The following is a 19920-nucleotide window of genomic DNA, read 5'->3' as shown; positions in this document are numbered from 1 at the left end:
ACACGAGGCTTTACTTACGGCGCTATTTTAACTCTTCGCGATGATCCGTTGGGATTGAATAATACGATAGTAAGCTAGCTTTGTCTTATCTGCGAAATTTTACTTACCATTACGCATTTACATCTAAATATACCTTACATTTATTAACAATAGAATAGCACAAAAGTAAGATTTCTTACTAAATATTGGATTATAATATCAAGAGCGGAAAATTAGGTATATAAATTTTTTTATTTTGTATTATAATTGAAATAGCATATGTATAATTCTTCTACATGTCACTACTTGTACTTGATAGTACCTTGATAGTATCGATAAAAAATATATAAAGTTTTTCGTCAATTAATAAACAAATCTTCAAATATATGATTATAGAGATTCAATTATATATGGTAAGTCGTAAGTATATTTACGATTTTGTAATTGTCTTTCTTTTTGTTTAGGGACACACAAAAATTTTTAAAACATACTTATGATTTATCTTTTATATTATTTATTAGAGTAATAAAAATGAAATGTTCGGTATAGCTTACCAATGTGCACTATTGAATGTAAGTAGCAGTATGTTGAAAGAACGAATCATTTCGTCGCATAAAAAAATGACGATTATGTAATATATAAAAAAAATTTATATTATTTCTCGCTTCTGATCATATCATAATCAAACTTAATTGCATTAAAAGATATAGTGTCTTAAAAACCGTAAATTAATGACAGTAGAATCGCTATAATCTGAATTAAACTTATAATTAATTTTAAATAACAAAAACTCCTGTATAAATCAAATACACACTCGGAGAAAAAAAGGCACTAGGAGTCAAGCGCAGATAACTTTGCGCAAACGCTGATATATATCAAACAAAACTTTTTTTATTAAATTAATTATGCTAATTATTATAATAAAAAAGTTTTGTTTGATATATATCAGTATTTGCGTAAAGTTATCTGCGCTTGACTCCTAGTGTCTGTTTCTCTCTGAGTATTTAAATTAAATTTCTAATAATCTGATGCAACAGTCATGAAAAATGAACTATACGAAAAATATAAAATCGCTTCCGCATGAGAGTTGAGGCAAATACGATCAATATTGCTGCAAATATTATACTATCGTTAGGATTATCTGAAATCGAAAGTGTCTGATATCTCTCGAGATTTTACCCAGTTGACACCAATTAAAAGTAACATCTTTATTATAATTTCGCATTCAACAATCTAACTGTTACGTAACACACATTATGTGTTATACAAGTTGTTATATTTATATTGTTGAGTGTGAAATTATAACATACAGGGTGGCCTCCATAGAAAGGAGTTTCGACACGTTCCCACGGAACACCTTGTAGATATTTTTGTTACTTTTAGGGGCCTATTCTGTGACTCTTAACGATTGTAACTGTAATGTTACAGTGTCGTTACGCTGATTTTGTACATAGTAAAAAAAAAAGCTGTGCAACGATACTGTAATGTTATAATTATTAAGAGTTACAGAATAGGTCTCAAATTTGGTGTCAAATGGGAGGGATCACAGCGCGGGGAAAGTATTCGTTCTTACGATACCTTCATGGTCCCGTCGAGCGGAGACTCGAGAATCCGCTCTAGGACGAGATTCGGCGTGTGTAAGCACATGTCGATCTCACAGTTTTGTCCGGCACACCCTAAAGAAGAAGATTCCTCTCGTAGAGATGGGCTCTCCCTTAAGAAGCGCCGCTTTTCCTAAGAAAGAAAACAGGATTCTCAAAGGCGTTCGGGTGGAACTCGCGGGATGAATTAACGTGTCGTTTTCTCTTTTCTTTACATTACTTTTATTCATTTTCTTTCGCGTGTCGGAACAATATTGAGAGGCTGGATCCGCGTCTTGAATGCGGTAGCACAATCCCGTGTCTCTATTAAAGTATACATCTCTCCTTCGCACTCTCCCCCGCTCTCTCTCTCGACGTAGTATACGAGTGCTGTGATGAACAATTACCTCTCGCTACACCATGTCGCTCCTCCACCAGACCTCTCGCGTCGCTTCTACTTGAAACCCTCTCGTCTCTCGAGCCTGGCACGCTCGCTCCTTCAAGGGTACATCCTTCATGGACGATGTTGGCGTAGAGGGCTATCACGTCCTATATCACACATCATATTACAATACAGCGTGTTACAATCCTGCTGTCGCGTTTCTATCGGTTTTGCGCTTTTTTCCGTTAATGCGGCAACCGACGATGACCGACACGTGTGTGTTCGTTTTCTATCACGCGAGATCAAGGGGTAACTCGTGTCCCGACGACGTGCGTCCGGTTTTTTTTTTCCGTTATACACATGTACACATGTTTTTCTTGCCGACCGTGTCTCTCAAAAATCCGGTATACGGATCCGATCGGCGATTCACGATCTCCACGTGCCTCTAGTGAGAACTCTGCCGAGAGGGACTGGGTACATTTTTTTTTTGTTTAAATCTTTTTAAGCGCCTGTGAGGGTCTGGGCCGGCGCGTGTCCGGAAATGTAGCTCAGCGATCTTAGCTACAGACTGGACTCGGAACTTGTCATCTCGTTGAACTTCTCGGCGGCCAGAGCGTGTGTCCCGAACCGTTTTGCAACTCGGGCTGCGTGACTTTATTAGACGACGTTGACGGCGGCGGCGACGGCGACGACGACGACGACGGCAGCGTCGACTGCGACGAGGGCGGCGACGAAGCTGACGACGACGGCGATGTGACGGCGATGTGACGACGAAGAAGGCGGCGGCGGCGGCGGCGGCGACGAGCCGGAATCTCGCACGTCCACGTATGGGCTACGAGAGCGAAGCTGCCGACCCATCGGGCAGACCTTCGCTATCCGACGACTATCCGGCGGCACCGACATTACCGTAATCCTCGAGGGAGTGTATACTTGCATTACAGCGATACATCGCGTATCGAATATATCCGACGAAGCTCCCCGGTGTGACGGCTCCATGCTTTCCGAGTCTTTTTTCCCGCACGCGTGTGCTATACGCGCGCGACTCGGTATCGCAGATTTTCTTTTTCCCCGCGTACCCGCATCAACGAGCCTCGAGCTTCGTCAAGTACGTCAAGCATACGTATCGCGGGTCGGGGGTTCACACCTAAGTGAGTAGCTAGTTGCAAAAAGGGATAAATATATGCGCCAAAAATATAAAAACAAAAGAAAGGAATAGACTTTAATTTGTAATAAGACTGTCTCAAAACCAGTTATAGGAGAGCGTTATTTGATACTAATATATGTGAACTTAAATATCTTCAATAATCCCTCAGACTTAAAAACCACTGACATGTAATATTGGACAAAGCATAGCATCAAAACCATCTCGACAGATCTAGAAAAAGATGGAACAATGTATGGGTAGAATACACTACTGTTCTTTTTTCCTGAAACAAAATATGATCAATAAGACAATAGTAAAAAGTTTTATGTCCATATATTTACCTTTTTCTTAGGTGCGTCAAGATGAAAGAATAAAGAGATCTCACCACATACTCCGTCCAGTACTATATGTCGATGAAATTAACGTCTCGAGCCAAAGATATATTAATTTTCTTAAGTTTTTAAAAAACAAATAGACTGGACTTTTCGACTAAGCTTTACTGGATGTCTATTGATTCTGAGACATCTTGTATAAGTTTTTGTCGACGATCATGCGCCGAGGTCTCTCGAAGCCAAAGTTAACGAGCGCAGACGCACTTGTTATGCACCGATCAAACTCCTCCAGATTCGAAATAGTATTATACGGACAACAGTTTGCTCACCACATCTCATTGTCAGTATGGAGAGATGATTGAGTAGTATACTTAGTTCTACACGTTCGTGTTCCAAAGTCACTCTGAGAGAGACTCGCTCGGTTATCACCGAGAACATTGCACAATGTTCTCTTAAAGTAACTTTGGGGAGGAGTGATAGTGTATAAGTTACAGATCATGGCCGGTCGCCTTTGTCTTGCTGTTGGTAGTAGGATGGAAAAGCGATCTTCAGTCAAATCCGATTTTGTTGATCTGCTCAACCTCCGAGTCTGCAAGTTTGACTGGCACATAACAATGAGTATTACCATAACATAAAATCGAGTTAAAATATACAAAAAAAAAAAGAGTAATATTTACTCCCTCGTCTATTTCCGTGTCCACTTGGTACAGCTTTAACTTTGGCTTTGATCGGAAATTTATATAAATGAACGATAATCGCACTACTAAAGATGTGAATGCGGCGAAAGGATTGCAAATCTTTCCTCTGTGCTTATGGAATAGGAACAACAGATTAACCGAGAAGAGGAAGAACTCATGAAAGTCGTATCAATTGATACTGTAAATACATATACAATATTTATAATTAGGTAATAAATATATTTGAATGTGTAAACAACTGAGTTTAAGGATAAGAAAATTGTTCTTCTTCTTCTTCTCAGTTCGAGTTTTAATCTACAAATGATACAATCGGTTTCGACAAATAAACTCAGCCTAGTTTGAGAGAGCCAGCTAGAAGAAGGGTTGAATTCTCAATCATAATTTAAGGAGACGTCGTTCGCACGTGTTTTAATATTTATTACAAAATAAAAACTTGCAAAAACACACGTGTGTCACGTACAAAAAATGTACAAAACAAGTACTCCTTTCGTACTGTTACTAACGCGAGAAGGGTACGTAGCAGGCTTATATCGGAATTCGATATTATTTCCCAGTGTCCCCCTTGTTTTAACACATAGAAGGATAATTAGTATTCCACATCCGTGTATGCATGATGAAGCGACTTATTCGCGCTATATGCTAGCTCGTGCGCGACCATCTCATCCGCAGTGCCAATTGTTCTGAAAACATCAGTCATACAAGGAACGATTTCACTTAGTGTTCGACGGATCTCGCTTAATGGCCCTTAATTCTTTAAGACAGTACAGAGATAGAGGAATCAGAGATCAAAGCTGTTATAATCTCTAGATTTCAACTTTCAATGCCATAGGTACATTCAAATAAATTTGTTAACAGCTACAAAATAGTAATTAAAATAATTTCAATCATACGTTCAATTAATATAATCAAAAATAACTTTATCGCTTTAAATATTTAGTAATTATCAAACGGTTGGTTATATTTTTGTTTGGTAATGCTTATTTAAGTATTTAGAAAATTAAAATTATTTTTTATAATATTAACTAAACATTTAATTGAAATTATTTCACTCAACATTTGGTGCCTATTATCAGATTTTTTTTTAAGGGAAAAGATCGTACAATTGCTGTTCCTAATATCTACATTCTACAGCATCAAAACTTGAGCTTTACAGAACTATAACCTTCTGCAATCCCTGCTTTCGACTACTGAGACTGAAACAAGTAATTACAGAAGAGAAAAGAGAGAAGCAGACACATATCGGTAGAGATACGCTTAAAGTATGATCGTCTTTAAAACGAAGGGAATCGACATTGTATCAGTTCGAATAGAGCGCTTAATATTTGATACAAATATAATAGTAGTCCGCGAAATAACAAGTAGATGACACAGATTGTATAAAGATTCTTTGAAGAACTTCATAGAAATCATAAAACTCTCCCTGTACTTTCAAATTGATTTCTTTACTTTAAGATGATCAAGATATAAGGAAATGACAACATTGATGAATTCAAAAGCTCCTTTATTTTGTTGGTTCAAAGCAACACGTGAGATGCATAAAGAAATATTATTTGGACTAGATAAAATGTTATAGAACCGGATAAGCTTTTTATTATAGATAAGCCAACTTGAGACCTAAGTTGTTTTGAATAAGACAAAAATTACAATAATTTAATAAAAGAATTTCGAAAGTGTAAGTAATCAATCTAATAACAAAAAATTTGATTTTCCCAAATTTTATAGGAATTTTATAGATATTCAATTCACACAAAATATGAATATAATACCACTTATAAAATTTTCACTACTTAAAATTATTCTCAATTTTGTCATGAGATTCGTGTGGATATCTAATGATTCCAAAACATCCTATATTTATGTACGAATAAAATTATTTCGTCATCGGGCATGCATCGCGCGACTAATTTAAATTTCCCATTGACGGTCGATTGTTACGAAGAAACCATGAAATCTGGAAATAATCAACGACACGATCAATATACGATTGCCTGCCCAACGAACGCGAAAATATTACACTGTATTGCATCATATGTTGCCTCTCGTTCCTACTTTCCCCACTTTATTGGAACTAAAATGTAGAAAAATAGGTGAGGCTTCGAGAGGAATTCGTTTTAGTATAGAACTGAGAGAAAAAATAATAATCGAGACTGTACACGTGAACGTGAAATAGACCTCGATACATTATGAAGAGACTAATTTCCAATGATATTGACGGTATAATGCAAAAACCAAGATGTCTATTCTAAATATTAATCATATATACAATTACAATCAAATTACATATTTAATTATGGTTGCCTAAAAAATAATTTGATTAAACGTAATTTTGGCTATGTAATTGATGACAAACTCGTCATTTTAATTGCTTCCTGATATACCAAATTATTGGACGGTCCGATCATTAGACTAAATTCCAAATATCGCTCAATATCATTAATTCATGTAGATTGCACTGTATTGCAATTAAAGAAAAATTTAAGAAAATAGAAGTAGTTAGAGTTGCTCGACGGAGGAAACATCGCAGAACTTCTACCTGTGGATCGACAATCAGACTTGTGAAGGGTGGCACAAGGATGGCAGCAAAGATAGACAGAGTAACATGAGCGAACACGTCGCGCGCGTTTTGGAACGAGATTTTGACGGGGAATTTCATTCCTTTTTTTTTTATTTTATTGAGCTAATGCGAGGCAGAAACGCGCGCACGACGCGCAGGAAGCCAGCGAAGGAAGCGCGTGTCCGATCGTACCCGATCAAGATTTTCGTGGTGCGACAAGGGAAGGATTTGGGGTGGTTTCCTGGATGGTTGTTGCTGGCAAAGGGTACACCGCGAGAGAGAGAGAGAAAGAGAAAGCAGTCGGTGTGATATAATTAAAGAAACACGCAGTACACGTCGTTTTTTTCTTGTGAATTTCACAAATACATATTATTACATTTCTCTTATATTCAGTATCATTAGCAATATATCGTGTGGTTATAATTTATCATAATCTTTAAGAAAAAAAAACACGGTCGGTTCTCAGCAAAAAACAAAAAGCGTAGACGGGAGAAAAAAGCTTACAGCAAGTCTCTACGCTTGAACAAAACGAAAGTGCGATTATTACAGACTACAGCTCGTCTTTCTTTTTTACGTCAGAGTTAATCCTACGTTAATAAAAAGATTACGTTACTATACGCTAAGAATAATGTTCCGCCACTTAGGTTTCCATACAGAATCGGCGCATCCTACCGGGTCTAAGTCCAATTATAACTTTTTTTTTTCTTTATATAGCGAAGAAAACAGCGTTATGAAAACAGGTTCTCTGAATGGTCAGACCCGTACGCTACCCCCCTTTGGGGAAATATTTCGGCAAACGCTTATCTTTTCTTCCCTCCTTAAACACGGTCTACGTCTTCTTGTATTTTCAAGAATACGCTAAAATCGCAAGAGAAAAAAGTCCAATTTACATCTCTATAAATTATATATGAAAAAATAATAAAATGCTCCTCAATGTGACGAATTCTATCATTTTGGAAGATGAGGCATGAATCTCAACTTTAATACTTTAAAATCACTTCTAAAATTCAACAGTGATTAGATGAGACTTTTCTCTTTATCTCCGTTTCATAAACCGTGCTACAGTTTTCGTCGATCGACCTACATTGATAAAATCTAAAAGAGAAATTAAAGAGCTTAAAGAGGTGACCAATCGATAAAACAATTTCTAACGCAAGCAAAGCAGCGATACATACCCATCATTCCTAATATAATTAAGTCTTATTATTTTATTTTCCTGCGATGTATCGCGCTCCATGAGAATTTCCTTTTCGTACGTGTATATATATATATATATTCACACATATACACCACACGACGTATTATTTTTAGTAAACAATTTTGTAAAAAAAATGCAAATTAAATTTACAGTTTTTAGCGTATTTGTGAAGGTGTCGCGAGAAGATGCAGGCCGCGCTAAGTGTGTACAAACGCACATGCACAAAGCGATCTTAATTTTTTTTTTAAGGGACCAACCGCGAGTACCGCTCCTAAATCGTACGAATGCTCGCGATAGTGAATCTCGCATCCGTCTGACGCATTGAATAAAATCGGCGAACATCGCTGTTTGGATTCTATCTACTTGTTCAGTCTATCTCTAACGCGCGATGATATCCACGTGCGACGCAGTGTGAGAAATTGACAATCGACAATAGTGGATCACGAGTGTTCAAATGTGTAGAGAATTACAGTGATATCACGCAGTACCTTCGCTAAGCGGTTGTTATCTCGTCTAGCGGTCCCCGCGGAAAGGTGCGTAACGCGGATAACTACGGAATCTATCAATTATTACGCAATGAAGATGGATGTGTCACCGTCACAGAAAACCCGAAAACAATTGGCGGATTCGACCGCTACGAAATACGGCTCCACTGCAAAACTTTCGTTAATCCTACATTTTTCAATTTTTTTAAAACAAGTTTGAAGTCATATCTAAGTCAAATCGCAAGAGTTATAATTGAGCTATGGGTTCAATTCCTAAACGAGTAAGACATTTTGAGAAAGAAAGCTTTCTGTTCGAGGATTGAGAAGTGTCCACAATGAAACCGTATCCCTTTCTTGACACGTCGAAGATACCTGATTTTATACAAATGTATGAGGGAGGGGTGCGAAAGTGGTCACAGTAGACAACAAGAGATACGAAAGGATCGACAAGCCGGGAGTCTCAGGAAAGATTCGTCGGATTGGGAATGATAATTTTCCATAACTTTTTGCATGTCTGTGCTATTTTCGGCTGGCTATATTTCGGTTTTTTTTCCGTCTAAATAGATCGCACTGCGGGTAGAGCACTTGTTTCTCATAGAGCGGGCGGCAGATCTTCACGCGTGCAGTTCGCAAGACGGCCAAGAGTATCTCGGTTCCGAGGCTTCCTGCTAGCGACAGACAGACCCGACGGACCGACGACCGACAGAGACCGATCCGAGCCCGACGCGACGATTTAGTATGGTGCGAACCGGCGCGACGGCGATGGCCCTCGTAATCCCGGTCTGGTAACCAAAATTATGTCACGTCAGTCGACGAGATCGATGATGCGGATCAAAACACGGATAGATATAGATAAATGTTAAAGATAATACATTTGCGTGTATATAAAAAAAAAAAAGAAACAGAAGACAGAAATAGTAGAGTAATAGAGCACGTACGTAGAGTGAAATATCGTAAATAGTAGTAAGAAAGAAAAAAAAAAAAAATAGAAAAAAAAATAAAGAAAGAAAAGGGGAACGGAACAGCTCGGATAATACCTCGTTTTTCTCGCTAAACTTCTTTTTATACTAATTCTTTTGTTTTACGATAATAGGAATATTCGCGCTACTTGCAAAACTTTCTTTATCCGAGCACTCTTCTTTATGAAAGATCGCGTTTTGAAATATCTTATAATTCTGGTTTCCAATGGAACAAACTAGAACATTCCAGAATGTACTTTCGATCATTGCTATTAAATGGTCTACACAAAAATTCCTACTCACTAATCACAATTCAATACGAAATAAAATAATGCGTTTCAAATTAATAATACCAAAAATCTACAGCTCATTTTTATATGCTATAGATTTTCACTCATTTCAGATAAAAATGAATATCTAATAAGTACTCAATTTTAAACAAAAATGTTGCTTGGCACGATCGTGACATAAAGAAGAAGGCGACTTAATACTGTTTCTAAATTTCGCGACATGTGAGGATTTCAATTTGGTAAAATTATGATCCCAGGCACTTCACTCTACTTACCTACGCTCTTCAAACGAATCTCGGCTGAAGTCCTCGTACATGCCTCTACTATAACAGCGGTATAATAAATAATCGAATCTACCAATGAGATCAGATCAACATATACCATATACTGGCTCCCTTGTCCAAGGCTTAACTTTGTGAATTAGTCCCTGTATATACATAGATTCACGTGCAAGATTCGCGTGCCTCGCCTAATATGACTTAGGATCGGGACGGAATGTTTTGTGCCTATTGTTACCTCAAAGTAAAAATCAGGACAAAAACATAGTAGATAGGATATAATACGCAGATCATAGAATAATGAAATTACAGTAAAATTTCCTATTATTCCATTACATACAAACACACACGCGTGCACATATGTGCGCGCGCACGTGTAGGCGTATGTACAAAGGAAAATATTTGATCTTCTGTCAAATGGATTTGACAAACCTTTGATGATGCACGATTAATAATCGTTCGCAGACTCGAGCGCAGAAACGCAATGGAGATGATTAACAACTACAAAAATCTACGACAGCGAAGTGCACACAACTATCTGTACTAATTCGCTATCTGCACAACTCGATCGTGAGAGTGAAGGGCCGGCCAGGAGAATGTAGGATGTAGCTAGTCATATGAGGCAGGCAGCGGTAGACTGGATTTTTAACCCATGCGACTTGTCAATATTACAGCTTCTCGCAAAAAAAACCAACAAGAATATTATCATAAAAAATAAGAGCCATTTGCAGCCCAGGCTGGGATAGTATGGGGTAATGAGGTGGTAACGTGCAACAACAAATTTAAAGTATTTAGAAAAACTGAGAAATTCAATCAATTCTGTTTTCTATTTGAACGTTTTGCGAATGGATTTACATACATGAAAAGCTTTGAACCTCGTGAGTAGAAGTCAACTTCAAGAGCTATGGATACTAATTTTGAAAAGTACATGGACAAACTGACAATTTCTACGCGAAGTTTCGATTCGACCGAATGCAAGATAATTTTTGCGTGTGTTTTTTATACAAAACTTTAAGCATTTAAATTAATGTATTTACTAAAATTGAAATTACTAAAATTGAAAATTCAATTAAAATTTTATCTAATTTATCTAATTTTATATAAACTTACAGTAATTGATTATTTAACAAAATGGGAAAAATTATTATACAAACTAACAAGTAAAAAGCAATTTGCATAGTCAACAAGAAATTCAATCTTACATTACAACTTCAAAATATATACCGCATAAGGAAAAAAATATACTTTTACCGATAGTACAAAAAAGAAGAGAGAAAGAAAAATATCCTATTCTCAAGATTCGCTCAATTTTAAACTGTCATTGATATAACATTTTATTAAATTTGTTACGTCAGTATTTTTCACCATTGAAGAGATAATACATACGATATTTAGTTAATGGAAAAAAAAAATACTTGTACATTACAAATTTAATTTAATTAGATTCAATCGAATCGATGTTACAAGTTTATGTTCGTAAGTTTGTGAAACTTGGAAAGATTACGGAAGATACCGATATAAACTTACTGATCCAAATCGTCTGGAGAGCTGGTTTCTACTTACGACACGTTTCAAAGACAATCGATTCGATGCGTCATTCCAAAATCGCGCCAGCCCTGTTTTTCTTTCTTTTCTCTATCTACAGCGTACGAGTTTTGTTTAAAATTGCAGAGCGCATCCTGGCTCGCGGTAGTGCGATCAAGAAATTCTAATTCGCATTCCTTAGGTACGCTTCTTCATCCCAGGCCTCCGCGCCACTCCCGGCTGAGTGATGTACGTAATAGGGAGCGCTTGAAACACAAAGGATTCAGTGAGAGACATACAGGCCAATTTCGCAGTTAATGCCATGGATCAAGAGAGTCTATGAACTAGGACATCCCTAGAAGAGCAGTCGACATGTTCAAGGAACAATCAGTCGAGACCCGGAAAAAAATTCAAACACCATGGGACGCAGACGACGTAGGCGGCTGCTATTGTATTTCTGACGCGGGTTGTTGCAGCGACAAGAACGAGGCGTGACTACTCGCTAACAAAATGAGTCAAAGACTTACTCTTGTACGACTTGAACGCTGACCCGGGACTGTCTCTCTAGGGTTGCCCGCGTTCATGGACAAAGATGGTACGCCTGAGGTGCACTGAAATTTAGAATGTACAGAAACGTCCAAGCGTCATATAATTAACATTTCACTACGACGGAGTCTGCACTCATGTGGGCATCGGGTCGACACTGGTACGTGTGTGTGTAAAAGTATTAAAAGTCTTAAAATCTCAAGTACGAGAAAGTAATATTTGCATAGACGATAACGATCATGCGTTGTGCCGCGCGATAACAATTGTCAGAGAGAAGGAGTTCCGTTTAATACGACGATAGAAAAGTAAGAAGAGACAGAAGGAAGAGATAAAAAGAGTGGCAGTACACTTAACAAAAAACGTCGATAAGGACGACAGAGGTTTATAATGAAGTAGACATGAAGTGAACATTGTAAGACTCGCGATCGCTTGTCCATAACTTAACATTCGCTTATTTGTGGGAATAAAACAAAAAAATAAGGACATATATACTGTAAGGAGATACAAGCTGAAATCTATATGATAACAGAAAGAAAAATGTGCAACAGAGACTAGAAAAAATGTCGACGAATCACCGAAACCCCAATTCGCATGAGCTGTTAATCCAGCCTGGAACGTTCACAATGTTAAGTCGGACGAATGGGCAGTCGGTACGCCGGGTACCTACTCACCTGAACCGGCCGTTGTTGCCACTTGGAGGGGGTGATCGGCGGCTGAACATTCCGTACTCGTTTCCACGGGAGAAGCCAGTGTCACGCATGGATCCCATACCTAGAGGAGGCATAGGAGGCATTGGGTCTCGTCTTGGTGGTAGAGGTGGCATTGTCATTGGTGGAAAGTCTAGCCCGCACATGGTAGAACCCATGTCACTGGGCCCTGTCATACCCGTAAACCGCCTCTCGTAGAGATCCCTGGTGTCCTCGAAGCCGCGCCTGTCGTAGTAGCTTTCATAATCCTATTAGAGACAGAAAAGAATTAATACATGATTTCTCATACGCAATCACTGCTATCTATCGATGATTCAAATGTTTACACACATTCACATGATAAAAGCAAACTTACCCCAAAGCGGCCACCACCCATGAGCCGGTCCCGTAGGAACGGTGGTGGCGGCGGTGGAGGATATGGATCGCGTCCAAACATTCGGTCCCTGTATCCGTTTCTATCTGGTCCACCTCCCATCCCGCCCTTGGGACATTCCTTCGACCAGTGACCGCCTCGTCCGCATCGGTAGCATTGTTCCGGATCCCCCATGCCTGGCCTCTGTCGTACTCGACTAGTAGATATCTGGACCTTCATCGGTTGTCCATCGACGATCTGTCCATTCAGCTCCTTGATAGCATCGTTCACGTCGCCAGTTGCCTCCAGATGTACGAAACCATAGTTTCTCACGATATCGCATTCAACGACGGTGCCATACTTGGCGAACAGTTCGCGAACCTGCGGCGCCTTAGTGTTATCTGTAAGATTGCCCACGAAAATCTTCGTCGTGGGAGTGTTGGGTCCCTTGCGACTCTTTGCAGCTTCACATTTTATCGGCTGACCATGAACCATGTGTCCATTCAAATTTTGTATCGCATTTCGACCCGCTTCTTCGTTTTCCATATGCTGTGTAAATAAAATATGTCACTCTGTATTATCAATTATTTATCCTGATAATCGTATCATCACCTGATCGTAATGATTCAAGTACACTGATTAAACTGATACAAACACTTACCACGAAGCCATAATTCTTTACCACGTCGCATTCCACGACTTTTCCATACTTCTCGAACAGTGGCTTTATGTCCGCGTTCGAGGTCTTATCGGCTAAATTACCAATGAAGATTTTAAACGTGCCAACGCTGCTAAAACCCGGCATTTTGCGGCTCGTACAAGAACCTAATGTCACAAATATGTATATGTAAGAACAAAAATACATCTTTTTATTTCTTTCCATGCAGCTTAATATTTTTATAACTATAATTAGGCTTAAAATTATGTTGCATTTTTATTTTCCTTTTTATACATTTAACAGAATGTTCAAACCAAAACTCAAAATTTGTTTACGATGACATCAATGTAAAATAATTAACTATTAGGCTTAATAAATTGCATTACTTCGAAGATAACAATTTTTCGCGATAAGAATTTTAAATACATATAAAGTACAATATCAAATATTTATCTGCACCATTGTGTTCTTGATACATCTCTAGCGACGCTAATCCATTTAGCGTACTCATCCCCGCCATTTCATTCCGCCATAGAACTCGACCGGGAGTTTAGATACCCGCGCCGCATAGCGTTGCGTCGCTAAAGTGAGGCAATGGAAGCCGGATAATACCGGCGGATGTGGATTTCGATGCTACGAATCTGATCCTCGTACAATAGATATTTACAAACATCCGCGAAGAAAAATACATCATTTCTAACCAACTTCTACGTCAACTTCAACACAAATCACGCCAGAACTGGGGGCTGTGTGCGGAAATATCACCCAGATTTCCCCGAGTATTATTATCTTATTCTTGTTGTTCGTTCAATGTTAAATAAGGATAAGACGATACACAGGTGATATTTTTGAATGCAACCTGGGTGATCTTGACGGTTATTTAATTTCAAGGTTACCCAAAACGTTAAGACCAGTTTAATCGTTATTTCTCAAAATAGCAGCACGTTCTACAATGTTCGTAATATTGGAGCAACCGTCTCTTTCAACCGATCGCGCAATCTCGCGAGACCGGTGCCTTTCCCGGCGGTCGCTCGAAAGAAAGGAAATCAGAATGACGCGATTGTTTGACTTCGATTTCAACGCCTTTCCTCCATCTTGCTCACGATCCCCCGACTTAATTTACACGTAGCCCACGCGCGCGCGACATTCCCACGGTTTCGACGCACATGCCCTGTGACTTCGGAGAATTTAAGCTCATTCACAGCTACGTTGTAAAAGGACGTTGTCGTGGGAAACGCGACGACAGAAAGATCACGACGGTCTCTCGTCGACGCGAAAGTACGTACCTGCGTCGAATGCTCTTCACGATATCGTATCTGCGTACGAACGATATTTCACGGAAAGAATCCGCGTGGAGCTCACAACACAATTGGATCGTACGCGACTCGTCAGATATGACGGAACCCAAGAATCGAACAATGCTGATTCACGCACTGTGAAACGACAAGCTCCAAGACTGTCCAAGACGCCGCGCACACCAGCGAAATGCAACGGTAGTAATGGCGTCCCGCCGCTTGCCGCGTCGTCCGTCTGAACTCGGCACTAGTGCGTTCCAGAACCTATCGCGCGCTCGCCGGCGACGCGAAGATAGGCGTAAACGGAGTGGAGCGAGCCAATAGCGAGCGGCACCGGTCGACGTAGGACGAAGCCGTACGAGCCAATAGCGAGCGATGCCGGTCGAGCGCGGGAGAATTCCAACTGCACGAATCAATTTAATCAGAAGCATCGAGCTACATTTGCGATCCTTGTATACGGAGCAGGAAGAGCGCATACATCCCGCTTCCCGCGATTCCCTACGCGTTACCTTCTTCCGTTGACCGATTTATTCGATCTCTCTAATATTGTGAGATTGTAAAAATTTTAATAATAAATCTAAATCTGTGTGTGTTGTAAAAAGTACAATAAGTACAATGCGACTTCTATGATGATAAAACGTGTTATAAAGTTTTAACAAGAAATTTTTTTTTCAGACTTTCATGTTATGCAAAACAACAAAAAAATTTACTTTGCTTATGGAAGACCCCTATTGCTGACGGAAGAATTAAAATTCATGTTGCAGGGTTAATTAACAAAGCGGCGAGTTGTCCGTTCCTTCTGTTACCTTACTGGAAAATCAATAATCGAGTGAATGACTCATCGTGTTTTTTTGGCTGGCTTCATGAAAATTCGACATTAAGGAGGCGAATAAAGCGCACCGTCATAATCTGACGTTATTTCTAAAAATACTGCGCGAAAGTATTATCGTTGAATACACCGAACACTGCATGTAATCCTATAAACATGTATCAAATTGAATGAATCATAATAAAACATTTCATTATAATTTAATAAGTATTTCATAATAATAAGTTCTCAATATTTTTGTGTGGTGACACAAAAAACTAGGAGTAGTATTTCTAAAAATACCGCGTCCAAAAATTATTGTAATCGAATGCATCGAAAGTTACACAGTAAAAATAATACGTCGAATTTAACATAACTGCATGTCCCAAACAGTCCACTCAAATTTTTGGGTTAATTTAACACAAGATGAACATGTTAGAAGGTTGCACAAATATTATGTCAGAGAATAAATACAAAAAAGTTAATATCGATACAGTTAGTAAACAACCGTAGGAAGCATTTCTTTTTAAACAACATAATCACATTATGTTAAATTAACACTCGATATATTAAAAAATTCAACACAAACTGTTAACACAGACAGTGAGTGGACCGTTTTCAACATAAATACGCAAATTTTTTTTACAGTGTACATATAACGCTGTAAATATTTATACAAATTGGATAAATAATAAATTTTTATTTTTGTATAGAATTTGATGTTACTTTTGTTATAAAAATCAAATTTTATTTATAACGCTACAAACGTATACTGTAATGTTACATTAAATATTATAGATTTCCTAATATTTTCGTAAAATTAGAAATAATAGAATATTATTTATATATGTAATTTTGACGTATAAGAAGCCATGCTTAGAAAAACACGATAAATTCATTATTCCTAAACACCTACGTTCTCAAAACCTTATCTATATTTAATTTCCAGTTTTCTTTTCGGGGTCCTTATTGATCGAGATATAAAGAAATATCGTTCTCTCATTTCTCTCATCTGTCGGATTGTACTTATTATATTTACTTTTTACAACAACACATACAGATTTAGATTTATTATTCAAATTTTTACAATCACAATATTAATAGTGCTTCTTTAAAGCTCATGTCACGATATGCATTGGCAAATTGGAAGATCAGAATTTAACTAGTTAGAACAAAACAAATTAAAATTTAAATTATGACTGGTCGAATTCTAATGGGATTTCTACAATAAGCCATTACTTAAGCTTTAAGTTTTATGAAACTAGCCAATTATAGTCGATCATTCTTCTCATATTCGATTGTAATTAGTTAATTGCTTACAGCTTAAAACTTAAAGCTCAGATAATGGCTTACAATAGAAAAAAAGCCTATAATCTCTAATTCACAATACTCATTTTCAATGCTAGTGACATGAGCTTAAATACTCCAATTGTCAGCAAAGAGTTAAGACTCCCATTTAAACTGTTAAGAAAATTGAAATATTTAAACAAACTCGAATTTCCGAGCAATGTCATTGATGGTCAGCCAAAAATCGCGGATTACACGAAACTTACCGCAAAACAATGCGTAATAATTGGAATCTTGCCTAAATCTCGTGTATTACCAAGTATTATTAACTTCGAGAAAACATAAGGCTACTGAAATTAATAAAGGCTGCGGCACATGATCCATATTTTCCTGTAAGATTAATTACATTTTAATGGATCACTAAAAATTCTGTGTTGTGTGGTAAAATTCTAATAATATATTAAAACGTAAGCGATCTGGTATAGGAAAAAATATATCATGTACCACTGGCTTAACGGAGAGACGATACAATGCATCGTTTGTAAAGACTGCAGTCGTGCTGGAATTCAAGGATCGTCTGACATGAGTAGCGTCTCGACCGTGAGGTCGCGAACGATACGAGGCGCGAACCGACGATGGAAAATTACCGCAATGGATCAAGAACAAGCGTTCCAAGAGAGACAAGGATAGAACTCGTGGGGCGCGAGAAAGGCGTCGTCCCGCCTGTCGATAACTATGTCCGTTCTTTTTCGAAGAAAGTTCTATAAGCCGGTGGTATATATATATATATATATAGCTTGAAATAAAATAAAAATTTCAAAAGTAAGCAAATTTATTGAAATATTTACAACTTTATTATAGTCAATATTTAGTAAATTTGCTTATTTTTATAATTTTTATCTCATTTTGAAACACATAATGAGCGGATTTAAACTGCTGCATACTGAGAGTGTATCTTAAAATGAGATGAAAATTATAAAAACGAGTAAATTCTAAATGACGACCAATAAAATTATAAATATTTTTCAGTGTGAATTCGCTCTTTACAATTTTCTTACTTTTATTACTTTCATCTCGTTTCAAAATATAGTTTGTTTCCAACTTATATGTATATATATATACATATGTATACTGCAACAGTTCAGAAGTTTCTTTGAAAAATAAAAAAACTTTAAAGAGCCATTTATAATTAGAATAATATAAAGTTGGAATCATAAGAAATCTACCAATCACAGTCAAATGTAAGAATAACTATGATTGGTCAATTTTTTTACAGCTTACTACATAATATTATTCCAATTGTAAAAGCTATGGCACAAAAAACTTAAGCAGCAAACTAAAACATAATAAAAAGCAATAAGAACAGAGAGTAAGAAATTTCATGAAGAAATTCAACTAGAATTCTAGTATACACGATTTCTAATAGGTTGAAACCTGTTTTTTCCTGTACTTTTCATTGTGTTTACTCTTAAACACGTGTTTACGGTGTTAAAACTAAATCCAAATTTTTGGAAAAAGTTGTAACCAATCAACGTTTTTCTGTAAAAACTACATATTAATTATCTACACATTCCTAGATCCAAGAATTTGAGGTAGTAGGCAGGGCTTTAGGCCTGATTGCACCAACGTTACTTTGACTATAAGCGAAGCTTAAAATTCTTCTCTTTCTCTTCTCAAAGCTGACAGAAAGAGAGAGAGTTTTAAGTCTCGTTTAAAGTTAAAAAATGTTGGTGCAATCAGGCCTTATTTCTTTATTATACATTTTTCCGTGTGTGTGTGTGTGTGTGTGTGTGTGTGTGTGTCTGTGTGTGTGTGTGTGTGTGTGTGTGTGTGTGTCTGTGTGTGTGTGTGTGTGTGTGTGTGTGTGTGTCTGTGTGTGTGTGTGTGTGTGTGTGTGTGTGTGTCTGTGTGTGTGTGTGTGTGTGTGTGTGTGTGTGTCTGTGTGTGTGTGTGTGTGTGTGTGTGTGTGTGTCTGTGTGTGTGTGTGTGTGTGTGTGTGTGTGTGTCTGTGTGTGTGTGTGTGTGTGTGTGTGTGTGTGTGTGTGTGTGTGTGTGTGTGTGTGTGTCATGGGATTTAATCTCATCGCGATGTCAAGAGATATAAATCGCCTGATCGCGAACTGAAGTTCGAATTGTCAACGCCGCGAAAAAAATAATGTAAAAGAAAAACAAATAAGGGAAGGCACGTCGACCCTCCCTGTGTCGCATACAAATGACGCGACGCACTTGATGCGAGATGTGGCGAGATGCATTATTTGCGCGTCACGAAATATCGACAGGATGAGTTTACACAGATCAAACACACCGGTGACATCGTATTTGCTTGCCCGATCGATAAATCGCGGGAAAAAAGAGAATAGCGTGTAATCGCAAATTGAATAGGGATACATGCATCGCGATGCTGCAGAGTAAACGCTCTCCCAACACGCCTCCTCGTGACAATGGAAGCGCAGCGATCGAAGCCCCGAAGGCACGCTACATGTATTTACGCAGCGTCTTCGAGGCTCTGAATCTGAGAATCGTGCCCGCCGCGAGAAAAACAACCACGATGTCAGCGGACGCACATCTCGCGACGAACGTCTCCGATGGATTGCGACCGAATGCTGGCGAGAAACCGTACCAGAAGATCCGGGAGACCGGCTAAACGGCGCCGGATAGTCGCACCAAGCGGAACGCCGCAACGAACTCGACGTGACGTTGTATCGAACTGCTCCAATGTGTTCCGTATTTGTTCGTTTGCACGTGATCACGACAATTTCAGCAAGATGAGATAAATTGTTTCGGTACTTACCAAGTCAGTAAGTAGTCTGTAAAACTACGCGATAGAACAGGATGCGAAACGACACGATTTCCTGAGATAAAAG

At 38.2% G+C, this 19920-nt stretch overlaps 1 protein-coding gene across 14 annotated transcripts; it reads right to left on the bottom strand.

The window, feature by feature from the left end:
* Positions 1 to 1733: 1733 nt before the first annotated feature.
* lark (RNA-binding protein lark) lies at positions 1734 to 19920 on the bottom strand. 14 transcript variants are annotated; one of them, XM_018544328.1, is made up of 7 exons: positions 14953 to 15152; positions 13670 to 13833; positions 13012 to 13557; positions 12835 to 12904; positions 12621 to 12720; positions 9877 to 9924; positions 9013 to 9134 (listed from the first exon to the last, which is right to left on the bottom strand). In XM_018544328.1, exons 2-7 carry the CDS (start codon positions 13811 to 13813, stop codon positions 9086 to 9088), a joined length of 957 nt encoding a protein of 318 aa, XP_018399830.1. In that variant the 5' UTR covers positions 13814 to 13833; positions 14953 to 15152; the 3' UTR covers positions 9013 to 9085. The 14 variants fall into 14 exon arrangements, 10 of the variants coding, with proteins under 10 accessions (XP_018399828.1, XP_018399827.1, XP_018399822.1 ...); XR_001940823.1 differs by lacking the exons at positions 9013 to 9134; positions 9877 to 9924 and adding exons at positions 1734 to 2108; positions 11931 to 12014 and having other exon boundaries at positions 12621 to 12904; XM_018544326.1 differs by lacking the exon at positions 9013 to 9134 and adding an exon at positions 1734 to 2108 and having other exon boundaries at positions 12621 to 12904.

This window comes from Cyphomyrmex costatus, unplaced genomic scaffold (assembly GCF_001594065.2).
Source record: "Cyphomyrmex costatus isolate MS0001 unplaced genomic scaffold, Ccosl1.0 scaffold43, whole genome shotgun sequence".
Classification (NCBI taxonomy): domain Eukaryota; kingdom Metazoa; phylum Arthropoda; class Insecta; order Hymenoptera; family Formicidae; genus Cyphomyrmex; species Cyphomyrmex costatus.
This window is presented reverse-complemented; position numbering and strand designations above follow the sequence as displayed.